At 38.2% G+C, this 20,309-nt stretch overlaps 1 protein-coding gene across 8 annotated transcripts in view; it reads left to right on the top strand.

The window, feature by feature from the left end:
- The window catches only part of CTNND2 (catenin delta 2), an 826,820-nt gene that overhangs the window by 605,238 nt on the left and 201,273 nt on the right, over window positions 1-20,309 (top strand). For all 8 annotated transcript variants that reach the window (XM_069491984.1, XM_069491978.1, XM_069491981.1 and 5 more), the window contains one exon: window positions 14,804-15,017. In XM_069491984.1, the coding sequence (XP_069348085.1) occupies window positions 14,804-15,017 (214 nt within the window). The remainder of the gene's footprint in view (window positions 1-14,803; window positions 15,018-20,309) is intronic.

Below are 20,309 nucleotides of genomic sequence, written 5' to 3'. Positions count from 1 at the left end.
ATTTTCTTCTGCCAAGATCCAAGTGTCGTATAAATGTTCTGCTTGGGCTCATGGGTAAAATGAAGAGTGAATAATATTTAATCAGCTGAGCAGTGCCATTGAATAACTCATATTTCCGGATGCTTTGTTGCAGATGGATTTCCCTGGTAATGGCTTTCTTTGTGTTCAGTAGAAACATGTGAGAAAATAAGGTTGACATGTTCCAGTTTGTGAATTCTTGAAAGAGGTGGTCGCAGTGGTTGAATCTGGCAGGCTTCTACGAGGAGTTCCAGCGAGCCCTGAGGGGTGGAACTTAGGGTTTTCCCTTTTGCTCAGCCTCTGGGATCGTGGCAGCTCCACCCTCGGACTCTGGGGCAGAGCTCACTGGAGATTCCTCAGATGGGCTCCGAGCTGGGACTCCGAGCACAGAGCTATGGAAATAAAAACATCAAGGTTAATTTAAACAAATGATTGACAGACATGGAAGCATCCACATGTATGTTATACCATTTATAAATTTCTAGATGTCAGGCAAATGGTCAAGAATGCTTAACATCTGAGGTAAACTTTTCTATGACCCATAATGCTTTTCTTTGAGCCATCTCTCAAATTCCTTCTGCAGCCTCCGCTCCATTGTCACAACTTCCCATGTCATTCCTGTGCCCAGGGCCTATGTGTGGGTCTGCATGTCCTATCACCGCCAGTATTTTCTCCTTTACATGGTTTTCAGTGCCAGGTCCGGTCTGATCTCTCCCAGCATCCCACACTCCCTGCATCCCATCTCCGGGATGGGAGTAAGGGGGTGCAAGGGGGTAAAGGGGTGGGCAGCAGGCGCCTCCCGTCCCATCCCCCCCAGCCATCCACTGCTGCTCTCCCTGCTGGGCTAGCCCTCAGCCATGTGGAGGAATCAGGGACTATTGGCCAAAGCAGCTCCCTGTAAATGCGCCATGCCCTTAAATTCTGTGCTTTTTCTTTAAAATTCCCACTAATCTGGTATTCTGCTCCATAAAGTGTACAAGTCTTTATTGTTATAAAAGAAAAAATAATGACCTCCCCCCATCTTGGGCTAATTTAAGGGCCAAGAAGATGTGCCATTGTCTAAGATATCCAAGCCTACCTTTTCCCCCAACCCTACCATATGTGTACCCCACTTTAAAAACCGTGGACCTACTGCACCGCAAGCATTTTAAAGTTTAACCTTGTACTACACTGTATGGGTCACCAGTTTTCAAACTTCTAAGAAAGCAGTTCAGCTGTTATTTCTTCCAGAAATAATTGCCCTATCCCATGTCCTGAGGGGCTGGCTTTGTGGCTTTTCAGGCGGCTTCATAGCACCTTGTTTGTTCTGTGCATTTCTCTCTCACTAAAGCATGACATCCTCAAGGAACACGGACGAGTGCTTAATAAAGATCAGTTGAAATGAACAAAAGTAGAATTCTTTTCTCAACCAGAGTTTAGTCTGGTTAAGTATCAGCTATTACTAGAACAAAAGAGAATATATGGTCACAACATGTAGGAGACTTCATGACCTAAAATAGAAAGGAAAAAAGACATGCACACCAAGAAAACACTTTCCATCATGTAACTCGTGATAAAGCAAATTTTATATTCTATACAATTTTTATAGGTTTAATAAAAGTCTTACTTGAAGTGATTTAAACTGAGATATTTTTAATTTAAAAATAGAACATATACATTGGAAAGTTTTCTCTGCATATCTATCATAACTTCTTTTCGTGGAATATGTTACTTTTACTTTAGTACCCATTATTGGTTATAACCATAGACTACCTAAGACACAAAACAACTTCTCTATTATATCTGTGTCTATACTTGGCATAATTTTATATTTTAGAAAAACGTTAATTTCCATTTTGCATGAACAAAAGAATCGCAGTTTTTAAAATGTGTGCTTTTGTAATACCAATAACAGAAATTTAAATGAGGGGCTGTGTCTTTCATAAATGCTCTGCCATCTGTCAGTCAACCCCAAGCTACCATTGTGATGATTGTCAACACACTTGTTTATTAGAAATGAAGGACCAAAAATCACAGTCATTTCCAGATTTCTTTCTTTTGGTTCGACCTGATGTTACTGCCCTCCCTGTAAAACAGATCAGAGTTTGGCTGTTTTTTAGTGCTTGTACTCCTCCTGTCAATTGGATCAAACGGAAGTTTCTATATTTCTCTCACCTGGGCAGTGTCAGTGGCTCTACCTGATAGCCAGTCTGTCCTCAGAGGGCACATTCAGTAGTCTTGAAAATGACTTGAGTTAGGGCAATTCGAATTCCAGTCTTCCTCAGAGTAAACCCCATGCCCTGCAGCACGGTGTGGCAGCCTCCTCTCACCTCCTTCCCTGCTGACTCTCCCCTCTGTGACTCCTGCATGTGACACTCTGCTCTCATGTCCCCTGACCCAGCCGCCTGCAACAGCATTCCTCATTATCTACCCTTTTTTCCTGTTCTATCTTTAAAGTTCTTATCACACAGAAGGACCCAGGTGTTGGTGAACCTAAACCTTGTATTAATACAATTTGGCAGAAGAATATAAAATAATGACTAAAAAATTGCTAGGTCCTCTACCAGATAAAGCTGCCTCTGTTTTTCACTGTTGAAAGGCTCGTATTTGCTTCCTTCTTGATCTCTTTACTTAATTTCGGGTTCCTCCGCAGGCACCTTGGCTCCCCTGGGGAGGGCCGTGGCCTCATCTCACCCTCCTCCCAGCCCAGCACCCCGAACAGACCAGGCCCCCCAGACACATTTGCCAAATGAGCAACAGCCCCATCCTTTTAAAAACGAAAGCTTTGTGGGTAATATTTATAGGCTTCTTATGTTCACATTCTGAGATATTGTAATAATTTTCACATAATTAAGGTCTCTACCTACCTTTTGGGATTTATGTTTCCAAAATTTATGTGAGCTCATCTAAAATTTTCTTTGAGATACTGAGCAATATGTGAATGTAGCTTTGCCACACCCCAATATGTTAGATTATATCTTTTCAAGATGAAGAGATAAAATATGAGATTAGTAATTGTTAATCTAAAAAGTAGATGTTTGTACTCAAAGGAGACAACTGATTATTTTTAAAAGTAAGATCAGAATTTGAAGAGTATTTTTTTCAGTCAACTTATATCTTTATTTGAATTCTCTTTATAAAACTATTCACTGTTGCATGCTAGCCTCATTGTCGGGGGCTAGGGTGGGGGAGGAGATAAAAGAGGAAGACAGAAAAGGAAGTGACTGTCTGAACCATCTGTTAGATGAAGATGCATCCTAACTTCAGTATGTCAGCGTGATCCTCCATGAGCATGTAGCAAAAGTATATTTAAACTTCTAAAGTCAGTATAACTAGGATACTGAAGCCGGAACAGTACTTTGTATCTATATACAATTATTATTTTTGGAAATAAATAGCTTCCATTCTTGTTTGTGTTCAGGATTCCTCATTCATCCTTGAAATCATAGATGTTCACTTATCTTTGCCTTTATTTGGTATATTTAGTTCTTTGTGGAACATATGCGATGTATCTTCAACTTTCTTAAGACCTTCCTTATAACTCAATCGTTCCACATTGGCTGGTAATTCTGTATCAGGTGTTAGCTGCTAAACACAGTTGTCTCTGTTTCCTAATTATCCATTCTCTTCTGCTGAGCCGTCTTGCCTCCTACATCAGTACCACCATTATTAATTGATGAGACTTTATGTAATATTTATGAGATAACATAATATCCCCCTTATATTCCACCTTACTGAAATATTCTTACTTTTTATTGCTTGCTTAAGATTCCAGATGAAAGTTGGAATCATTTTGACATGTTCCAAAAAAATCTGTTTTGAATTTTGATTGAAACTGTGTTGAAAGTGTAAATAAATTTTGGAGAATTTATAGACTTTTCAATATCTGCTCTCCTCATGCGTGAACAAGGCATTTCATTATATTTATTAATGCTTTTGTTCATATTGCTCAATAAACTACTCTAATTTTCTTCATGTAAATTCTTTGCCTCTTTGGTGAAGAGTTTATTCAAAGACTCAACCTCACTAGTAATCAGGAAAATGAAAATTCGAACTAAAAAGAGCATTTTGCATTCAATAGGTTGGTTAAAGTAAAAGAAGAAATGCCAAGTATCTAAACTTTTTATCTATCATGTTCATAGCAGATCATTTTTCTCTTAGTAGTTCTCTCCTCACTAGTTCAGTTTGTTTATACTGTGTGCGTGTATCAGTCTTTTTCATTAGGACTATGGCTTTTGCACCAGCCTTAGGTCTTCCCAGTAATATATAAATATCCATTTGTATATGCTCCTGTGCTTTCTTGTTTTATGTTTCCCATCCACATTTCTAATCCATCTGGAATTTACTTCATGTCATTGTGAAGAAATCAAGTCTCATCTGTTTCCTCTCACTGTGAGCCTGTTTTCACTAATTCTAGGTATTGAATTCCCACTGCTTCATGACGATATCCTAAAATCTTGTAAGCATGTGGATCTTTTCTGGATTTTTTCTTTTCTTTCTTTGTTGTCCATTGATTCCTGGGTTATTGTCATATTATTCTATGTATTGGTGCTTTAGAATATGTTCATCTTTCCATAGGTATTTATTTTTCCTGTGATTTGTTTCTTGTGTTTATTACTCTAGGTGAAGCTTAGTGTCATTATATCCAAAAACAACTCTAAAACATAATAGCTTTTCACTTGGAAAAGCCTCAATTTTTTAAATTAATCTGAGGGTCAATGGAAATCTTTACAATAGTCAAAGAAGGTGGTATTTCATTCACATTTATTCACATCTGCTTTTATGTGCCCCAGAAAATGTTTGATACTTTTTTTCATACAGAAACTTGCCAATTCTTATTATGTTTATTTTCTAAGTGTTGAATTTTCTTATTAATTCCAAAAGATTTTTCAGTTGATTTTGATAATTGTCTTTTTTTTTATAGACTTACCTCCTTATTTCAATTTTTGGTCCTACTGTACTGGCTATCACATCCACAACAAAGCTAAATAATAAGGCTGATAACTGGCATCCTCACTTTATTCTGGGTTTAAAATTGGATCATTCTAATGTTAAATTGCTTAAGAGCCACGGTAGTGGATTGTTTTCTATGAGTCAGGTCCAACTTCAAATAGTCTGTTCAGTTAGCTGTAAAGCAAATACTCACGAAGGCTAAAAGTCAACAACAAAGGCTAGTTGTGGATTTGGAGTCCAGACAAGGAGGCTAATGAGGGCCCCAAAGGGGAGACTTTTGCTTGATCAGTTGGATTGGACAAGGGCTGTCCAGTAACACCCAAAAGAAGCCAGAAGGATCATAGTTCAAAGAAGTGGGAGAGAAAGGAGGTGTCAGCGCCGTCCATCCATGTTTAAATATTTTAAATGATGTTCACCTTTAAAGACAGTGAATATTTTTTTAGGCTATGATACTAACTATATGCCATTGATATAATCAACTCAAATAACATGAGGCCTTGCATGTATTGTTATCAAATGTCCAATAGATTAAATTTCCTTCTGTGAAATAGAGTATATATCTGCTTGAACATACTGTGTGTGCAGACCTGCAGAGTGAAGGTAGTAATCAAAAAGAGAGAGAGAGAAATTAAATGTGTAGCCTTTGAACCTGAGAACATGGTATTGGGAGGAGAAATCAACCCCCCGCCCCACTTACACACAATTATTTGCCTCCAAATGATGATATTACAAAGTATTTCCTTGTTACTCAAGGAAAGCAGTTATTCAAGTTATTCAAAACCCTGGAATGATGTAGGTGCCTTCTAATCTGATTTCATCAACACTTTCTAACTTATAAAAACATATTAAAACTATGGGATTTTAATATGCAACGTCTAAATGTGGAAATAGAAAGTAAACATTAGAGTTCAGTTTGGAAAGCAGTAGGGGAGACTTACTAGAGACAGTCTTTGTAATTGCCTACTGCTTTGTGATTTCTGTATTCAGTGTCTACAAACACTGAATACAGCTCAAAACTTACACCAGGTGATAGAAACCATTAGACTTATCCGGATCACCTTTCCTGAGTGATGTCTTTAGAGAAGGAACTTGTGGAATTACTTGATTTTTTTTTCTTTTAAAAATAAAAGGTAGGGACTTTTCCTGGATGTGCTTAGTGCTTAAAGAATAAAGTTGAAACTTGTTTTGGTGTTCAGCAGTTCTGAGGACTGACAAGTGTTTGTGGAGGGTGTCAGCTTTTAGCTGCCAGAAAAAAGGCTTTGAGGCGCATTTGCCCTCCATGCCTGCTTCATGCTCAGATGGGGTGAGTGTCCAGAAGACTTCACTGTTCACCATCATAGTTAGCAGGAGAGGAAGAGAAAGGCCGGGGATGTGGTGTGTGTGATTTGTGGTGATGCACGTGCTCCGTTTGTTTTAAAGCATCTTATAAAACGCATCACTGTGTGCAATCATGATTCACGTTCAAACCAAAATAAAGGGCTTTTTTCCCCCTCTTTCCTTTATCTTCTTAAATGATGAGACCATGAGGGTGACGAGAACTTGAAAGTTTGAACTGCTGTGAAATAAAGCATTTTGGAGATTCTTCATGCAGAATGGTTTTCTCCAACTAGAGTTATAGACAGAACCTTTTACTAATACTTAATACAATATCAACTGCTTCTCTTAAATTGGCAATAGTTAAAAAAGAAAAAAAAATGTCAGATTCTCACCCACAAGATGTTCATTTTGTTATATGGTCAAGGAATTACCTCTGTGATGGTCAGATCCAACTTCAGTGCCAGCTGAAGGAAGGCAGGTTCAAGGAGGTTTTGAAATCTATACAGGGTGACAAACGTTCTAGACATTGTGGGGGCTTTTAGATTGGATGCTGAGACAGAAACAATAAGGGAAATAACAATGATGGATTTGTAGACTTCTTTATCCTTTCCATATGAATTCCAATATGTTGTTCCATTTGCCCTTCTTAACAACTCTTTGAGGTAGGCAGGGCAGAAACGCAGACTACAAAACCTAGATAGCTTCCTGGTAGACATAGGTAGAGATGAAACCCAAACCCGCCGATGCATCCTATTCCCTGGATGAGCAGCGTCTGGGAAAGGCTACGTGAAAGTAGAACCTTCTAAGTCATTTAGGTTGTTACTTAGTTGCATCAGTTGCTACTTGTTTCATTTTTTCTTCTGTTTATTAGAATCTACTTGTTAATAAAATCAAAAAATGGTCCTTTTCTCTTTTTGCCTAATATAATACTCAGTATTTCAGAAATGTATTTCCTCTTTTTCCAAGAACTAGTATTATCTCAAAATTGTTACGTTTTTAAATGCCCTTTTTTTGGTTTTGGTCAATTATCATACCAAAAAAAATTACACTTCTTTTTAAAATAGAGTATAGGTTAATTAATTTGTCGTGTCAGGGTTCAGGGTCAGTATTCTTGTCTGTTCTCGGTTCTTGGTATGCTCTTGGCCAAAGAATGACCAGACACACCAAAAGCAGAATAAGCACAAATCAAGGTTTATTCAGGAGAAAAAGGATTACAGAGCAAGAGCAATACATAGGTTTACAGAGTACGAGCAAGATACGTTCACCATAGTTGGGTGAACTGGCCTCTTGTTGTAACAAAAGGGCCTTGGTTATGGCCTGGGTCTCGTTTTATAGTGTCTGGATTGGGCCCTCCTGGTGGTTCAGATGTCGTCATGGAACCACTTTGATGGACAGTTGGGAGTTACAAGACCTGAGTCTTACCGTGCACGCAGATCTCCCATGAGCCTCTTTGAAAGCCGATTTGTGGGGTGAACCACAATGTAGATTTAAGCTAATGACATAATAATTAGACTTAGGTTGCTTTAGGTCACCTTCCAGACTCTGTTGTACCTATGCTGCTTGGCCCATGAGCTAGAGAGTCCTACATTCTTCTGCAGTTGGCACTCTAAATTCTGACTGGTAGATTCGTAGGGCGTTCCCTCCTCCCTCGGGTGTGGCAGTCGCTCAGGACACCTGCCTTGTCCCCAGGAGGGGCCAGAGGTCCCTACCTCTCTACCTAACAGCTGTACTTGCCTTGGAAATATATCTATCAATATATCTCATTGGTGCACTATCAATACAGCACACTTTGTAGTTATTTTTTAAATGACCAATATGATTTATACAGTTTATTTTAGGATAAATCTATCCTATATTTAATCTCATTAGTTATACACCAGATGGGATTCATGATCTAATAGATAATATACGTTTACATGCTAATTCTAATTTATGAAGTTATACCTCTGGATTGTATTCCTTTCACTGACTATCATATGTTACATCAGCATATAATTAAATTAATTCATATTTTGACCACATAATATGTCAATTAAGAATATCCTTTAACAAGCTGATACAGTGACTAGTTTGTGACTAATATTTACTGAGCATTTTGTTAAACAATTCACATTTGAAATCTCATTTAATCCTGAAAACAACCTATGAGGTAGGTTCACATTTTGTTCATGTTTTATGGCATTTAAGTAACTTGCCTGAAAGGACACAGGTTTTAAGAGGAAGAGCTATGATTTGAACTCAGGTTTAAATTTAATGCCCCTAATCACCACAATATACCCTCTCCCTAAAACACAATTTAAGAAGAAATGTAACTCCTCGTGGCTCACCTACTGAATGGGGAAAGCAGGCCACTTTGCACCACTGTGGAAAAAGAGAGAGAGAGATTATCTCTCAAAAATAATTTCTACCATAAAACTAATAAAAATTTTGGCTTCGGCCGGGCACAGTGGCTCACGCCTGTAATCCTAGCACTCTGGGAGGCCGAGGTGGGCGGATCGTTTGAGCTCAGGAGTTCGAGACCAGCCTGAGCAAGAGCAAGACCCCATCTCTACTAAAAATAGAAAGAAATTATATGGACAGCTAAAAATATATATAGAAAAAATTAGCTGGGCATGGTGGTGCATGCCTGTAGTCCCAGCTACTCGGGAGGCTGAGGCAGGAGGATCCCTTGAGCTCAGGAGTTTGAGGTTGCTGTGAGCTAGGCAGACGCCACGGCACTCACTCTAGCCTGGGCAACAAAGTGAGACTCTGTCTCAAAAAAAAAAAAAAAAAAAAAAAAAAAATTTTGGCTTCTATGAAATATGCTTCTATATTACTCAGAGGCAACTACATGGACATACATCAATTCCAATTTTGTGGAAACATTGATTTTTAAACTGACTCCATAATAAGGGTAAGGTATGAGATTCATTGAGGTAAAATATATCTTTTACAAACTGATAACTTTGCAATATTTACAATAAAGTTGAAAAGTGAGATTCAGTTACCTCTGGTTTTGAATCCACAAACCTTATATCTCCCAGTAGCTTTTACACAGAGAAAATTATTTAAATTCTTAATTTTAATAAGGAATATATAACAATTATATCATTTTTTTGTTTGTTTTTTTTAAACCAACATTTCAGTGGAAAAATAACAGTTAATTGGAAATTTAGTAAAATCACCAAGTCAAAGTACTTCTTTTTAATTAACTTTTTCCATAGACCAGTTCCTCGGACATTGTGACTTGAGTTTTCATAAATATCTTAAAAGTTTTTACTAAAATTTTATTTAAATTTATTAAAATTTACCTTTAGTCTCAGGTTCAGCCTTGTTTCTTTTAACACTAACCCAGAAGCCCAAAGATATATTCCATCTGCTTAAAATGAAAGATTCCCAAGGAAGATAGAAAGGGACACCCAGTTCCTTATCTGTTTTGAGGGTCTTATCTCACCATCCAGTAGGTTGACAAAAGCTACTCCTGCCTTTTCTCTCTTCTACCTCCAGCCCCAAATCCCTTCGTGTTTCAAATGCAGAGCAGGCAGCAATCTCTTCTATTGCCCTGAAAGCCCAGTAGGCCATGCCCTGAGGGTCTCACTATCTTCAAAGCAACTTGTCTTCATATTTTTTTAAATGAAGACAGGTACCTCCCAAGAGGAATTCTGTTGCAAGCTGTTAAAGTAATTTTTAAACCCACTATACATCATCATTATCATTATAATTTTATGAAGACTGTCGGGAGCATCCCAACACTGCTGTAATTGGACATGCTATAAATTATTCAGAGATGTTGATATCAATTTAATGATAATATCTAATTCATTGGTAAATATATGTTATTCTCAATAACGGCAGATTATGTTAAGAGTAATAAATCCATTAAGTGGTGAGGCCCCATTTTGGCAGTGATATTGCATTAGTTGCCTTTTATTGTATTTAATTACCTATCCGTTTGTTTTCTGATTTAAAAAGCTTAGTAGATACATTCTGCCTTGTGAGGAAAGGGCAAGGAAAAACCCACTGCATTCTATTCTAGTGTGATTTTTAGATATTCTTAGTTCTGGAGTTTAAATTGTAAAAAACTTCAGGATACTAGATTGTATGGTGAAGGCATGGAAGCTGTTTTCATTCTCCCCTGGTGCAAACTGGAGGACTTCGCTGGGGTGTGAGTGCGTCCCAGCACTCATTCCCCAGAGATATTCCACATCAGGTTCCCAAATGCCCTCACTATAAACAGCCTAACAAGACAGGCAGTAGGGCATGGTTTTGCTTTGCTTGGCTGACTCACTTTTTATTTCCCCTGGGGACGGGCTTCTGCAGCATCCACCTTCCTTACCCCTTGTGGACTGCTCTCACCATCTCCATTCCTGAAGTTCACACCTAAAAGAAATGTGAGCTATTGACGCAGGCACAATTGACTAAAGTTGCCATCTGTCAAAGAATCACTTAATAAGTGAGTTTAAGACTGTCTATTCAGGTTATGTATGAAAAGCTCTTTCTTTTCATAAAAGTAGCAGATATGAGATTTGTTCAGTCCAGATCCAAATGAACCTACCACTTCTGTATATCATTTTTAACGTTGTTTGTATTCAGTCATTTGTATTAATGTAAACAAACCGGAATCACATAGGCAGTCTTAGAAGGAAACACGACAACGAGATACCACACTACACACTTGTCAGAATGGCCAAAATCCAAATACTGACAACACCAAATGCTAGTGAGGATGGAGGAACCTTAAATTCATATTACTAAGAGAAGGGAGCCAATCTGAAAAAGTTACATACTATATGATTCCGACTGTTGACATTCTGGAAAAGGCAAAATCATAAAAACAGTGTAAAGATCAGTGGTTGTCAGGGGAGGGATGAATAGGTGGAGCACAGAGGATTTTTAGAGCTGTGAAACTATTCTGTGTGATACTATAATGGAAGATACACGCCAGTACACATTTGTCAAGACCCATAGAGGGAAAAGCATCAAGAGTGAGCCCTGTTGTAACTTTGGACCATTGAACTCTATGGACTTTGAGTGATAACCATGTGTCAATGTAAGTTCATCCACTGTAACAAATGTAGCACCAGCGTGCAGAGTCCGGGCGGAGCGGGAGGCTGTGTCTGGGAGGCGGGGAGAAAGTACATGGGAATTCTATGCTTTCTGCTCAATTTTGCTCTGAACCTGAAAACTCTCTTAAAAATAAAACTGCTCTTAAAAATAAGGTCTATTGAAAAATAGTAAAAAAAAAACAGAGAGAGAGAGAGAGAAAGAAGGAAACTAACTTGTGACAGCCAACTGCGCCATTCTTCCATTCATCTGATATTTACTCACTCTCTGTGACAGACACCCTTCGAATACAGTTCATTTCATTGTTACATCTAGTATAAATATTAGATATAAATTAGCTGGCATTTTATTGACTTTGTTTTATTAATATTAAGCCTAGAACCTTTCAAGATTTGACTTTTAAAGAATTCTGCACGAAGATGATTAAGGAAGGAAGGTGAGAAGGTAACGGACCTGCAGTGATTGTGAGTCCAAAACTGGGCTCAGCCTGCTAGAAGTGGGGCGACTTATGTGGGGGATAAATTGGAACCAGATCACTCGCCATTGAGTGGGAGAGGAAATAAAGGTGCCATTTCAGAGAAGGCAGTTTCTCCTGATAGTTTTTCAAAAAGTTATACTTTATTAATATTTAAAATAGGTTTCTTTGGGAGCTTTTTAGAAGGGTTTAAGGTTAAGTACAGGAAGAAACTGGAGGGTTAGGTACTAGGAGAAGCTGGAGGGAGGAGGCTCCAGGAACAAAGCAAAGCAGAGGGAGGTGTAGAGACAGCGTGGACCATCCACAGCCGCCCAGGAGTGCGGGACTGAAAGCCACCGCAGGGCTCCCTGGGTCCTGTGGGGAGAGGGGCGGCAGCAGGAGGAGGAAGAACCACAGACCTGGCCGTTCCATTTCACCAATATGCATGTTTAAATATTAACTCTGACTAACGTTTGGCTTCAGAAAACTGAAGTGGGAGTCTCATAATCTTAGATAAAATTCAACCCTCCAAAACCCAAAGTTTTTAATACAGATGATCTGGTGACTCCAAATAAGAGCAAGAGAAAAGAAGTTATTGTCTTCTTTGTGTTTCTCTAAATAGGTTAAAATAGAACTTAAGATCTCATTATAAATTTGGGTGTATGTCATTAATTAGGGTCATAACAAAAACATTGTGTTCTCTTTATAGCATTAAGAATTCATATTGCATTCATTTTGAATTCATTTTCCCTTTTAATGTTTTGGAATAATATCTTAATAGCTTAATTCATTAAGTCATATGAATGGGAAATATATTATCATAAATTAGTAGTCTTAATTATAATATCCAGTATAGCTAAAATATATACATATAAATAAAATAGATTTATGATACATCTGCTTTTAACATATAACTGATGGAGTCACTATAAGAATGGATTTATTATCTCTTTTTTAATGGCTTTCTCATTATTCCAAAAATTAAACCCAGAGAATTTTGAAGTAAATCACACACGTGTAGATATACACACATAGAGAAAATGACATTCATAGTTTAACCTTTTTGTACAAGTTGAATATCCCTTCTGAAGTGCACAGTAAAGTGTGTGTGGTTATAATCCGGGTGTATGTGTGTAAGGGACACATACATATAGTGATACAAACTTCATTTCTCTTGGGTCAGTGCCAGGCAAGCTCTCATAAAACTGTAAGTTGGGAACGTTGTTTTCCGATCCTTTTTCTCTTTTTTAAATTAACCCAATAGTCCCTTGAGCCCCCTTCCCCAGGGGCTCTCGCCGCCTGCAGATGACCTGCTCAACACTGTCCCTATAAGTCCTTCCTTCTGTCTTTCCCAGTCCTGTTCTCACAGGAGGTGTGACACATGACACACTGCATTCATGTTTTCCAAATTAGGGACTTACGGCCTGTAAGTTCTCTGAGGACTTCAGCTTTGTCTGCTTTGATTTGTTGATGAATGAAAATAATGCCTACAGGCCTGTGTGAGTCATTGGTCCACCCTGTATGAATGAAGCATGCCCTCGTTTTGTTCAAAGCTGATGTGGGAAGAGCCTCTGGGCTGAGCCCTCTGGATACATTCTTGGCTGTTCACAACAGGGTTTTTTAAAGAGAGATATTATTCAATTTGGAAAAGCACTGTTTTGGCAAATCTGAGAAACAATAATATGTTAATTAGGCCTCCCCAGTAACTTCAACAAATATTTAGTGAACATTTATTACGTGTCTGGCATTGCACTCAGGATAGGAATAGGGATATGTCAGTGATCAAAACAAAGAGACCTGCGCCCCCAGAACACATGAGTTCTAGTAGAAGACAGACGATAATGATAAACATGATGAATAAGTTAGAACATGACAAGTGCTGTTAAGAATTCTCTGACAGATGAAGGCAAACGAGCATGCTGGCTTGGGAAGGGGGTGTGGTTCACACTGCAGTTTTAAACAATATGGGTAGACTCACCTCTTAGAGAAAGTGACACTTGAGCACCCTTGAAAAAAGCTGAGGGGTTTAGCCATGCACCCCAGCACATCTGTGGGATGAATGAGTTTTCTGTAACCAGAACATTAAGTAGAGAAGGTGCCAACCCTTCCATCCCTGAGGAACACTGACGTGTGCAAAAAAGAAAAGAGGAGGATATTACCTAGTGAATCCTGTTATTTTTCCATATAAATGCAGAAGTATTCCGATGCAGCTTTGCTAATGAAAACACCATGAAATAGTCTGTATTTTAACTAGCCACTTTATTTTGTTTCCAGTTTAAATTTTTAAATTGCTGCCAAAATCAAAGGGCAGCAAGAAGACAACGCATCTGGAAATACACTGCAAAAAATTATTTTGCATTTACTTATAAAAGATTAAAATTTTCTTAGGGCAAAAAGAACACTAAAATTTAATGTGTTTTTTGTTGTTGTTGTTGTTGTTGTTGTTATCTATCAAATACCTAAGTTAAGTCTGACATGGCTTGGCAAAGCATGTCCTGCCTCTCATGTGAGCGACGTTCTTATTTTCCCAGATCTTCTGAGATAAAACTTCTTGTGTCAGTTCTTCCAGTTTCTCACTTAGCTTCTGGTTCCTTTGAAATGTTTGGAGCATTTCCTTATTAAGCATAATTTTAACATTTTGTACATCAATCCTGTAGCTCCTTAAGACAGTGGTTAAATTTAATAAGTCTAAGGAATGAGGATCATTCTAATGCCTTTTGCTCCTTCATCTGCTTCCTGCCACGAGTGTGTGGCATATTTTTATAGAGAGAAATGTCTGAGACACCCATTAGGAAGTTAAAATCACCTTTCCAAAATTCTATAGCTTGAAAGAAATACATTTGAATTTTTATTGGTAGGATATTAAAGCAAGTACAGGCAATAAAATCCAAGGAGAAGACTTATGTGTTTTCTTTTCGTTTTTTTTGCCCTGATTTAGTTCTGTACAATTAATTGCAGCAAATGCTTCATATGAAAAACATGTTTTGGATGTTGAAACCTTACACTCTAAGGCAAAAGTTGTGTCCTCTGCTCTTTCAGATAAGGAGACAAGGAGGCATTCAGCTCCTGGTGGACCTGTTGGACCATCGGATGACGGAAGTCCACCGTAGTGCCTGTGGAGCTCTGAGAAACCTGGTGTATGGGAAGGCCAACGATGATAACAAAATCGCTCTGAAAAACTGCGGTGGCATCCCGGCCCTGGTGAGGTTACTCCGCAAGACCACTGACCTGGAGATCCGGGAGCTGGTCACAGGTTAGAGTCATGAGTGAATTATTACATTTTATCTCAAGATAAACCTTCCAATATCCAGCATAGTAACAAATGTGCTAACCAAATATTATGGTCTGGGGCTTCTCAGTGTGCTAAACAGTCCTAGTATGTGTATTCAAATGAGTAAATCAGTGAATAAAATGGGATGAAGTATACCACACATGGATAGATCATATTAAATAATTAGAATCCAATAAATGTAACCCTCACTAAATTCTATGATTTTAGAAGTGCTTGAGCATCTTAAAATACCAATGGGCCAGCATGATAATAACATTAATAATAAATGATAGAAAGACAGGCATGTGAGCTATTGGTAATAAGGTGTCTGTTTTGGTTTTTGTAGTGTGGTTAACAGCAGAGAGCTTGTCATACTGAGCAGTTAATTTCATAAATAAGATATTTATGCTTACTAAAAGTCTCAAGGTAATATTATTACTCATTATAGAATGTTTCAAAAGTGAACATGAGAGTCTTTCCATGATCATAGAACTTTTATGTTTTGTAAAATGGTGATTATTATAGTGCCCACCTCATAGATTTATGAGTATTTAATGAATGAGACCATGTTAAGTAGTTGGCACATACTTTCTTGGAACACGCGTGGACACAGTAAACATTAGCTGTCATCCGTTATGTTTGTGCAGCTTTCCTTGTTGGAGTGCTGTGGACATAGGTGGCCTCAAGATGCGCTTTCCAGTTACTCCAGTGCTTACTCTTCTCAATTACACTCACTGCTGTGCTCAGGGATGTTTGATGTTTGGTTCATTAAAGTACCCCCATAAGCAAGTATTTGGCAAACGGATTGCAAAGTTGCCTTTGCAAAAAGATCTTTTAATCACCCATGATTATCCAAGATGAAAAGATGACTGCCGTTCTATCTCAGCTCTAAAATTTCCTTGTAGCTATGCTGATGAAGTATATGTAAATGTGTTTATTGAAGATAATACATGGCACAAGCTAGAGAGTCATAAATATTTGTTCAGTCCTGAATCAAGACTTCTACTTTCAATGTGTTTTCTTAAAATTCATACCCTTTAGGATTATGATCGCATTTCTTTCTCACTCTCAGCTAAATTAGAACTAGACCGAAATTATTTTTTCCCCTTTTCTTTTTTCTTTCTGTATGTGGAGAATTGTTTTTATGGAAAAAAAAATAACTGTTAAGTGTTACCATGTTATTAAAGTAATATTTCACACCAAACTAATATGGGGTGACATGGGCCAGGGAAGGTAAAATTATTATTGTCCACATATGATGTCTAGGATAGTTTTGGGGTGAGTTATATAACTGAAAATATTCTCTGTGTTATGGTTATGAACATCCATCCTTATTTCTGTGGGTTGTGTTTAAGTCGGACATGCCTGCAAGAGAAAGGGCTCAATGCCTGTGATGGAAGCATGATGCTTCTGTGCAGTAAGACGTTGACAACTGATGCATGAAGCCACCAGAGCTGAGGGCCATAAGAGCACCTTCTGTACACATTCATTTCATGATTTGAAAAAAATTAGATTCTACTAAAATTTGAATTTGCTCCAATTCAAAACCCTTGTCTAGAAACACCCTCTGTGGTACCTTATCTCATTGCCAAAGAAACTTGGCCACATGCAAAAGGTTGAGATGAGTGGTGGCTTAAAACAGGAAGGAAATGCAATCCCCCTGTCACAGGATATCATCTGTAGCAACAGGCCCTGTGCTCCTGCTGCTATTTGAAGTGTCTGTACAGAAACTGACTGCCAGATACTTCATTGCCTGCAGCACTACTCCTAGGTGTCACCCATGGTATGTCCCTGGGCAGCATCAAAACTTCCTATGTGAGCCCCCTTTGGAAACATCAAAGGCAAATAATCTCTTGTTTCTTTTCTTGGTGAAACTTGGGCTGTAGAGAAGGATGCAAGTCCTTGACATACAAAGAGGACATACCTCTTATTCCACTTCTTTTAAGAGTGAGGTTTGGACTCATTGTGATATCATGACCCTGTGTGTTTTCATCAGTGTGTGCTGGAGTTGAAGCTCTCTCCACATCTCCTCGTAGAAGAAATGCTGTCTTCTGCAGTGATAGCCAAATAGATTAAGAGGGACCGTGGTTGCTACTTCAGTAGATGTTTTCTGCGTTTCTAGAGGCAGAGTCATACAGTGGTTGGTTGAACTTCAGGCATGAATTTCACCTTTCTCAAAGAAAATCGTATGAAAACGTTTCTGTAAAAGCTGAAGTTCATGGTTTCTGGAGTTGCTGTCATGGATACTTTTGCAAACTTGCAAGTCCCTTGGCCAAGCTTCCACTCTAAATAAGGAAATAGAAAGAGAGCATTGAAGAGAACATTGCAGTGTGCAAGAAACTGCTTACTGTGAGCCAGTCTGTAGTGACAAAGCCTTCTCAGTTTCCACACTGGCAGAAATCTGAGGGCCCCTGGAAACCTGCGGGGCTCATCTGACTTCTGTATAGACATTGCATCAATGATGCAGATCTAGCCAAAGCTGACTCCACGGTCTGAAGCAAAGGTAAAATGAAGCAAAATGAATTGACCTCAGAGAGCCCTAGAGCGACATTTTCATCTTCAGCACCAACCCTGGTCATCTGCCAGAGTGGGCTACGAAAGCTTGAATTCTACTGGCTCCTGCAGTCTTGGGAATCCATTATTTTAGTACAGCTAATCCAGTTTCACCCCAAGGTCATCAAATCCTCCATTTCTCTTGTCTTTTATTCTTTTTCCACTCTTCCTCCTTTGAGACTCTTGTCTCTTCCCAAATCTGATGAACTCTTTAGCAAGCCTTCCTGTGTGAGCCCGAGCACATCATTCATTCCTTAGTCATTCACTCTCAAATACTTTTGAATTTCTGCAGGTGCCAGGTGAGGGACTACACCTTGCATGCCGTTGGCCACCACAGCAGCACAGTCGCGCTGGTGCTCACACCAACACCCACTTCCCTGGCAGGGCTCTGTTCTGAATGGTCAGCACCCATGCAGTACCGGCTGCTAAATATTTAAAAAGACTTCCGTAACCAACGTGTCCACATTTTAGAAACTTACTAGATGAGCAGCAGGGGAGTGGACAGCTCTGAGCGCTGGAGTAGGGTGTAGCAGAAAAGAGGCTCACTTCGCTTCTCTTGTCACAAGGAGCCGCCACGAATCCATTTTGGAATTGGGTTAGCTATCCATGCATGAATTAAACAAAACAATGACTTAAGTGTAACAACTAAGACTTTTAATTCCTTTGCACTTCTCTAGAAGACCTAATCCAGCACTCAGCAAGGAATAAGGACTCAGGACGTTACAGGATCCCCGCTGGTACAGGGGAGTTTTTTCTCATGCATTCTCTTTCCTACCCATTATCTCATGCATGTGAATAAATGTCTCTTAAACAAAAAATTACAGGTGGAGGGAAGATGAGGTCCCCTTTAAATTCCTTTCTAGATATGTATAAACTAGGATGTGTTGTGAACAAATATTCAAAAGAACAATTTTAGTGATTTTTAAAAAAGAAAGCCTAGTTTGTAGACCGGATTTTAGATTAGACCTAGCTATATATCCAGAAGGACCTATGGTACCTAGAGTGCCAAATTATAAATGGTAGAAGACTGAAAGGAAGAAACAATCTTGCAGAGCTCTAACTTATTTATTGAATATGGCTTGGCAAACTGTTTGAACAATAAAATATTAAAATTTATATATTTACATACATTTACATTCAACACACAAACACTCATGCTGAAAAAAACCAGCTGCCTGTTTGCACTGCGGTATCTATTAACAGCAGAATATATTTTGCTGCCTGTTAGGTCTGGCAACGAATAATTGTCTTCCTATGCAATAATTACTATGAGGTGATGATCAGAATTTTATTTAAATCCACTTGAAGCTGTTCTATGTTAGCCATTACTTGAAATGCTCCTAAGCAAATGAACTTTGATTAGAAATGCTACATGTCCTTTGGGCTTGACTGATATAATTTTTCTCTCTCTAAATATGGAAATAATCGACCTAAAGTTTAAAATGTCCAACTAAAGATTTCAGAATGCTTTACAAATCATAATAAAACAGTTTTTATGAAACCATAACACTTATAATAAATAAGTTTTATTTTCGTTGAAAACAAGTGTCCTTGGGAGCACTACTTTCTCCAAGAGCAGAGTGTATTCTTCTATCTCATGCTTCACAGACGCGAATGGTCTTTTCTTTTAATGAATGAGGCAGGCCACTGACTCACCCTTGTCTGTGATGTCCATAGTTACTGATTCCCTCTTTTCTCCATAATCTCCCTCCCTCCCAGAATCTTCTGTCTTGGGACAGATTTGGATGTTGCTGCTCTAGACCTGCTGCAACAATCCTGAGAAATTAAAACTTCTGTCTCTTAGTCCCTATGTCTTCTTCTCTCTTGGTTTACTCTCTTAGCAGTTCCTAGAAAGGGATACCTGGTAAATTAAATTCTGAAAAAGTCCATCTTGAACAGTCACACGTGATTGATATTTACTAGATATGGAATTATGGATAGAAAATTATTTTTCTTGAATATATTTTCTATAATTTAATTTTAACCTTGACACTATAAAATTTTCTGATGATATATCTTGGGATGTGCCTTTTTTAAAAAAAGTTTATTGGTATTGAACATTTTCAATTTAAAGAAGAGTCATGACCTTCTTCAGTGCCAGAAAATTGTTTGTTTGTTTGTTTTTTAAATAATTCCCACACTTCTATTTTCTTTGTCCTCTCTTTGTGGAATTAGTCAGATTTTGAACCTCTTGGCTCACTATTCTCATATTTTCTTATATATTAATAATTTGGAGTTATTTGTCCTTTTCTCATACATTCTGAAAGATTTCTCCAATATCCAACATCATACATTTATTTTCCCCAATCTATCTGGGGGACTTTATGGGTTTTTTTGTTTTGTTTAGTTTTTTGCAGAGGCCGCAAGGGGATATCATCTTTTTTTTATTTTTTTTAATCCTAAGAATTCTCTTTTGTGGTTTTTTAAGGGACTCTATTTTTGTTTTATGAATGTAAACTATTCTTGAATTTCTCGAAAGGTATTATTTAGAACTAAGGTTTCTTTTTTTTTTCTCTTTAGCATGGATTATCTCAATTTTTTCTGTTGTCAGTTTTTCTGTTTTCTTTTTTTGTAACGGTAAGCTTTCTTGTTGGTTTTGCAGACTTGCTTTAAATATGTGGTGGTCCTCAGTTTTCTGCTTAGTTGCAAACTAGAAGAAATACCGAGTTTGTCTTAGCTCTGTGCACTTTAGCGAACCTTGTGGACTGTAAGCTTGAGTTC

This window comes from Eulemur rufifrons, chromosome 17, assembly GCF_041146395.1.
Source record: "Eulemur rufifrons isolate Redbay chromosome 17, OSU_ERuf_1, whole genome shotgun sequence".
NCBI classification, from domain to species: Eukaryota; Metazoa; Chordata; class Mammalia; order Primates; family Lemuridae; genus Eulemur; species Eulemur rufifrons.
This window is presented reverse-complemented; position numbering and strand designations above follow the sequence as displayed.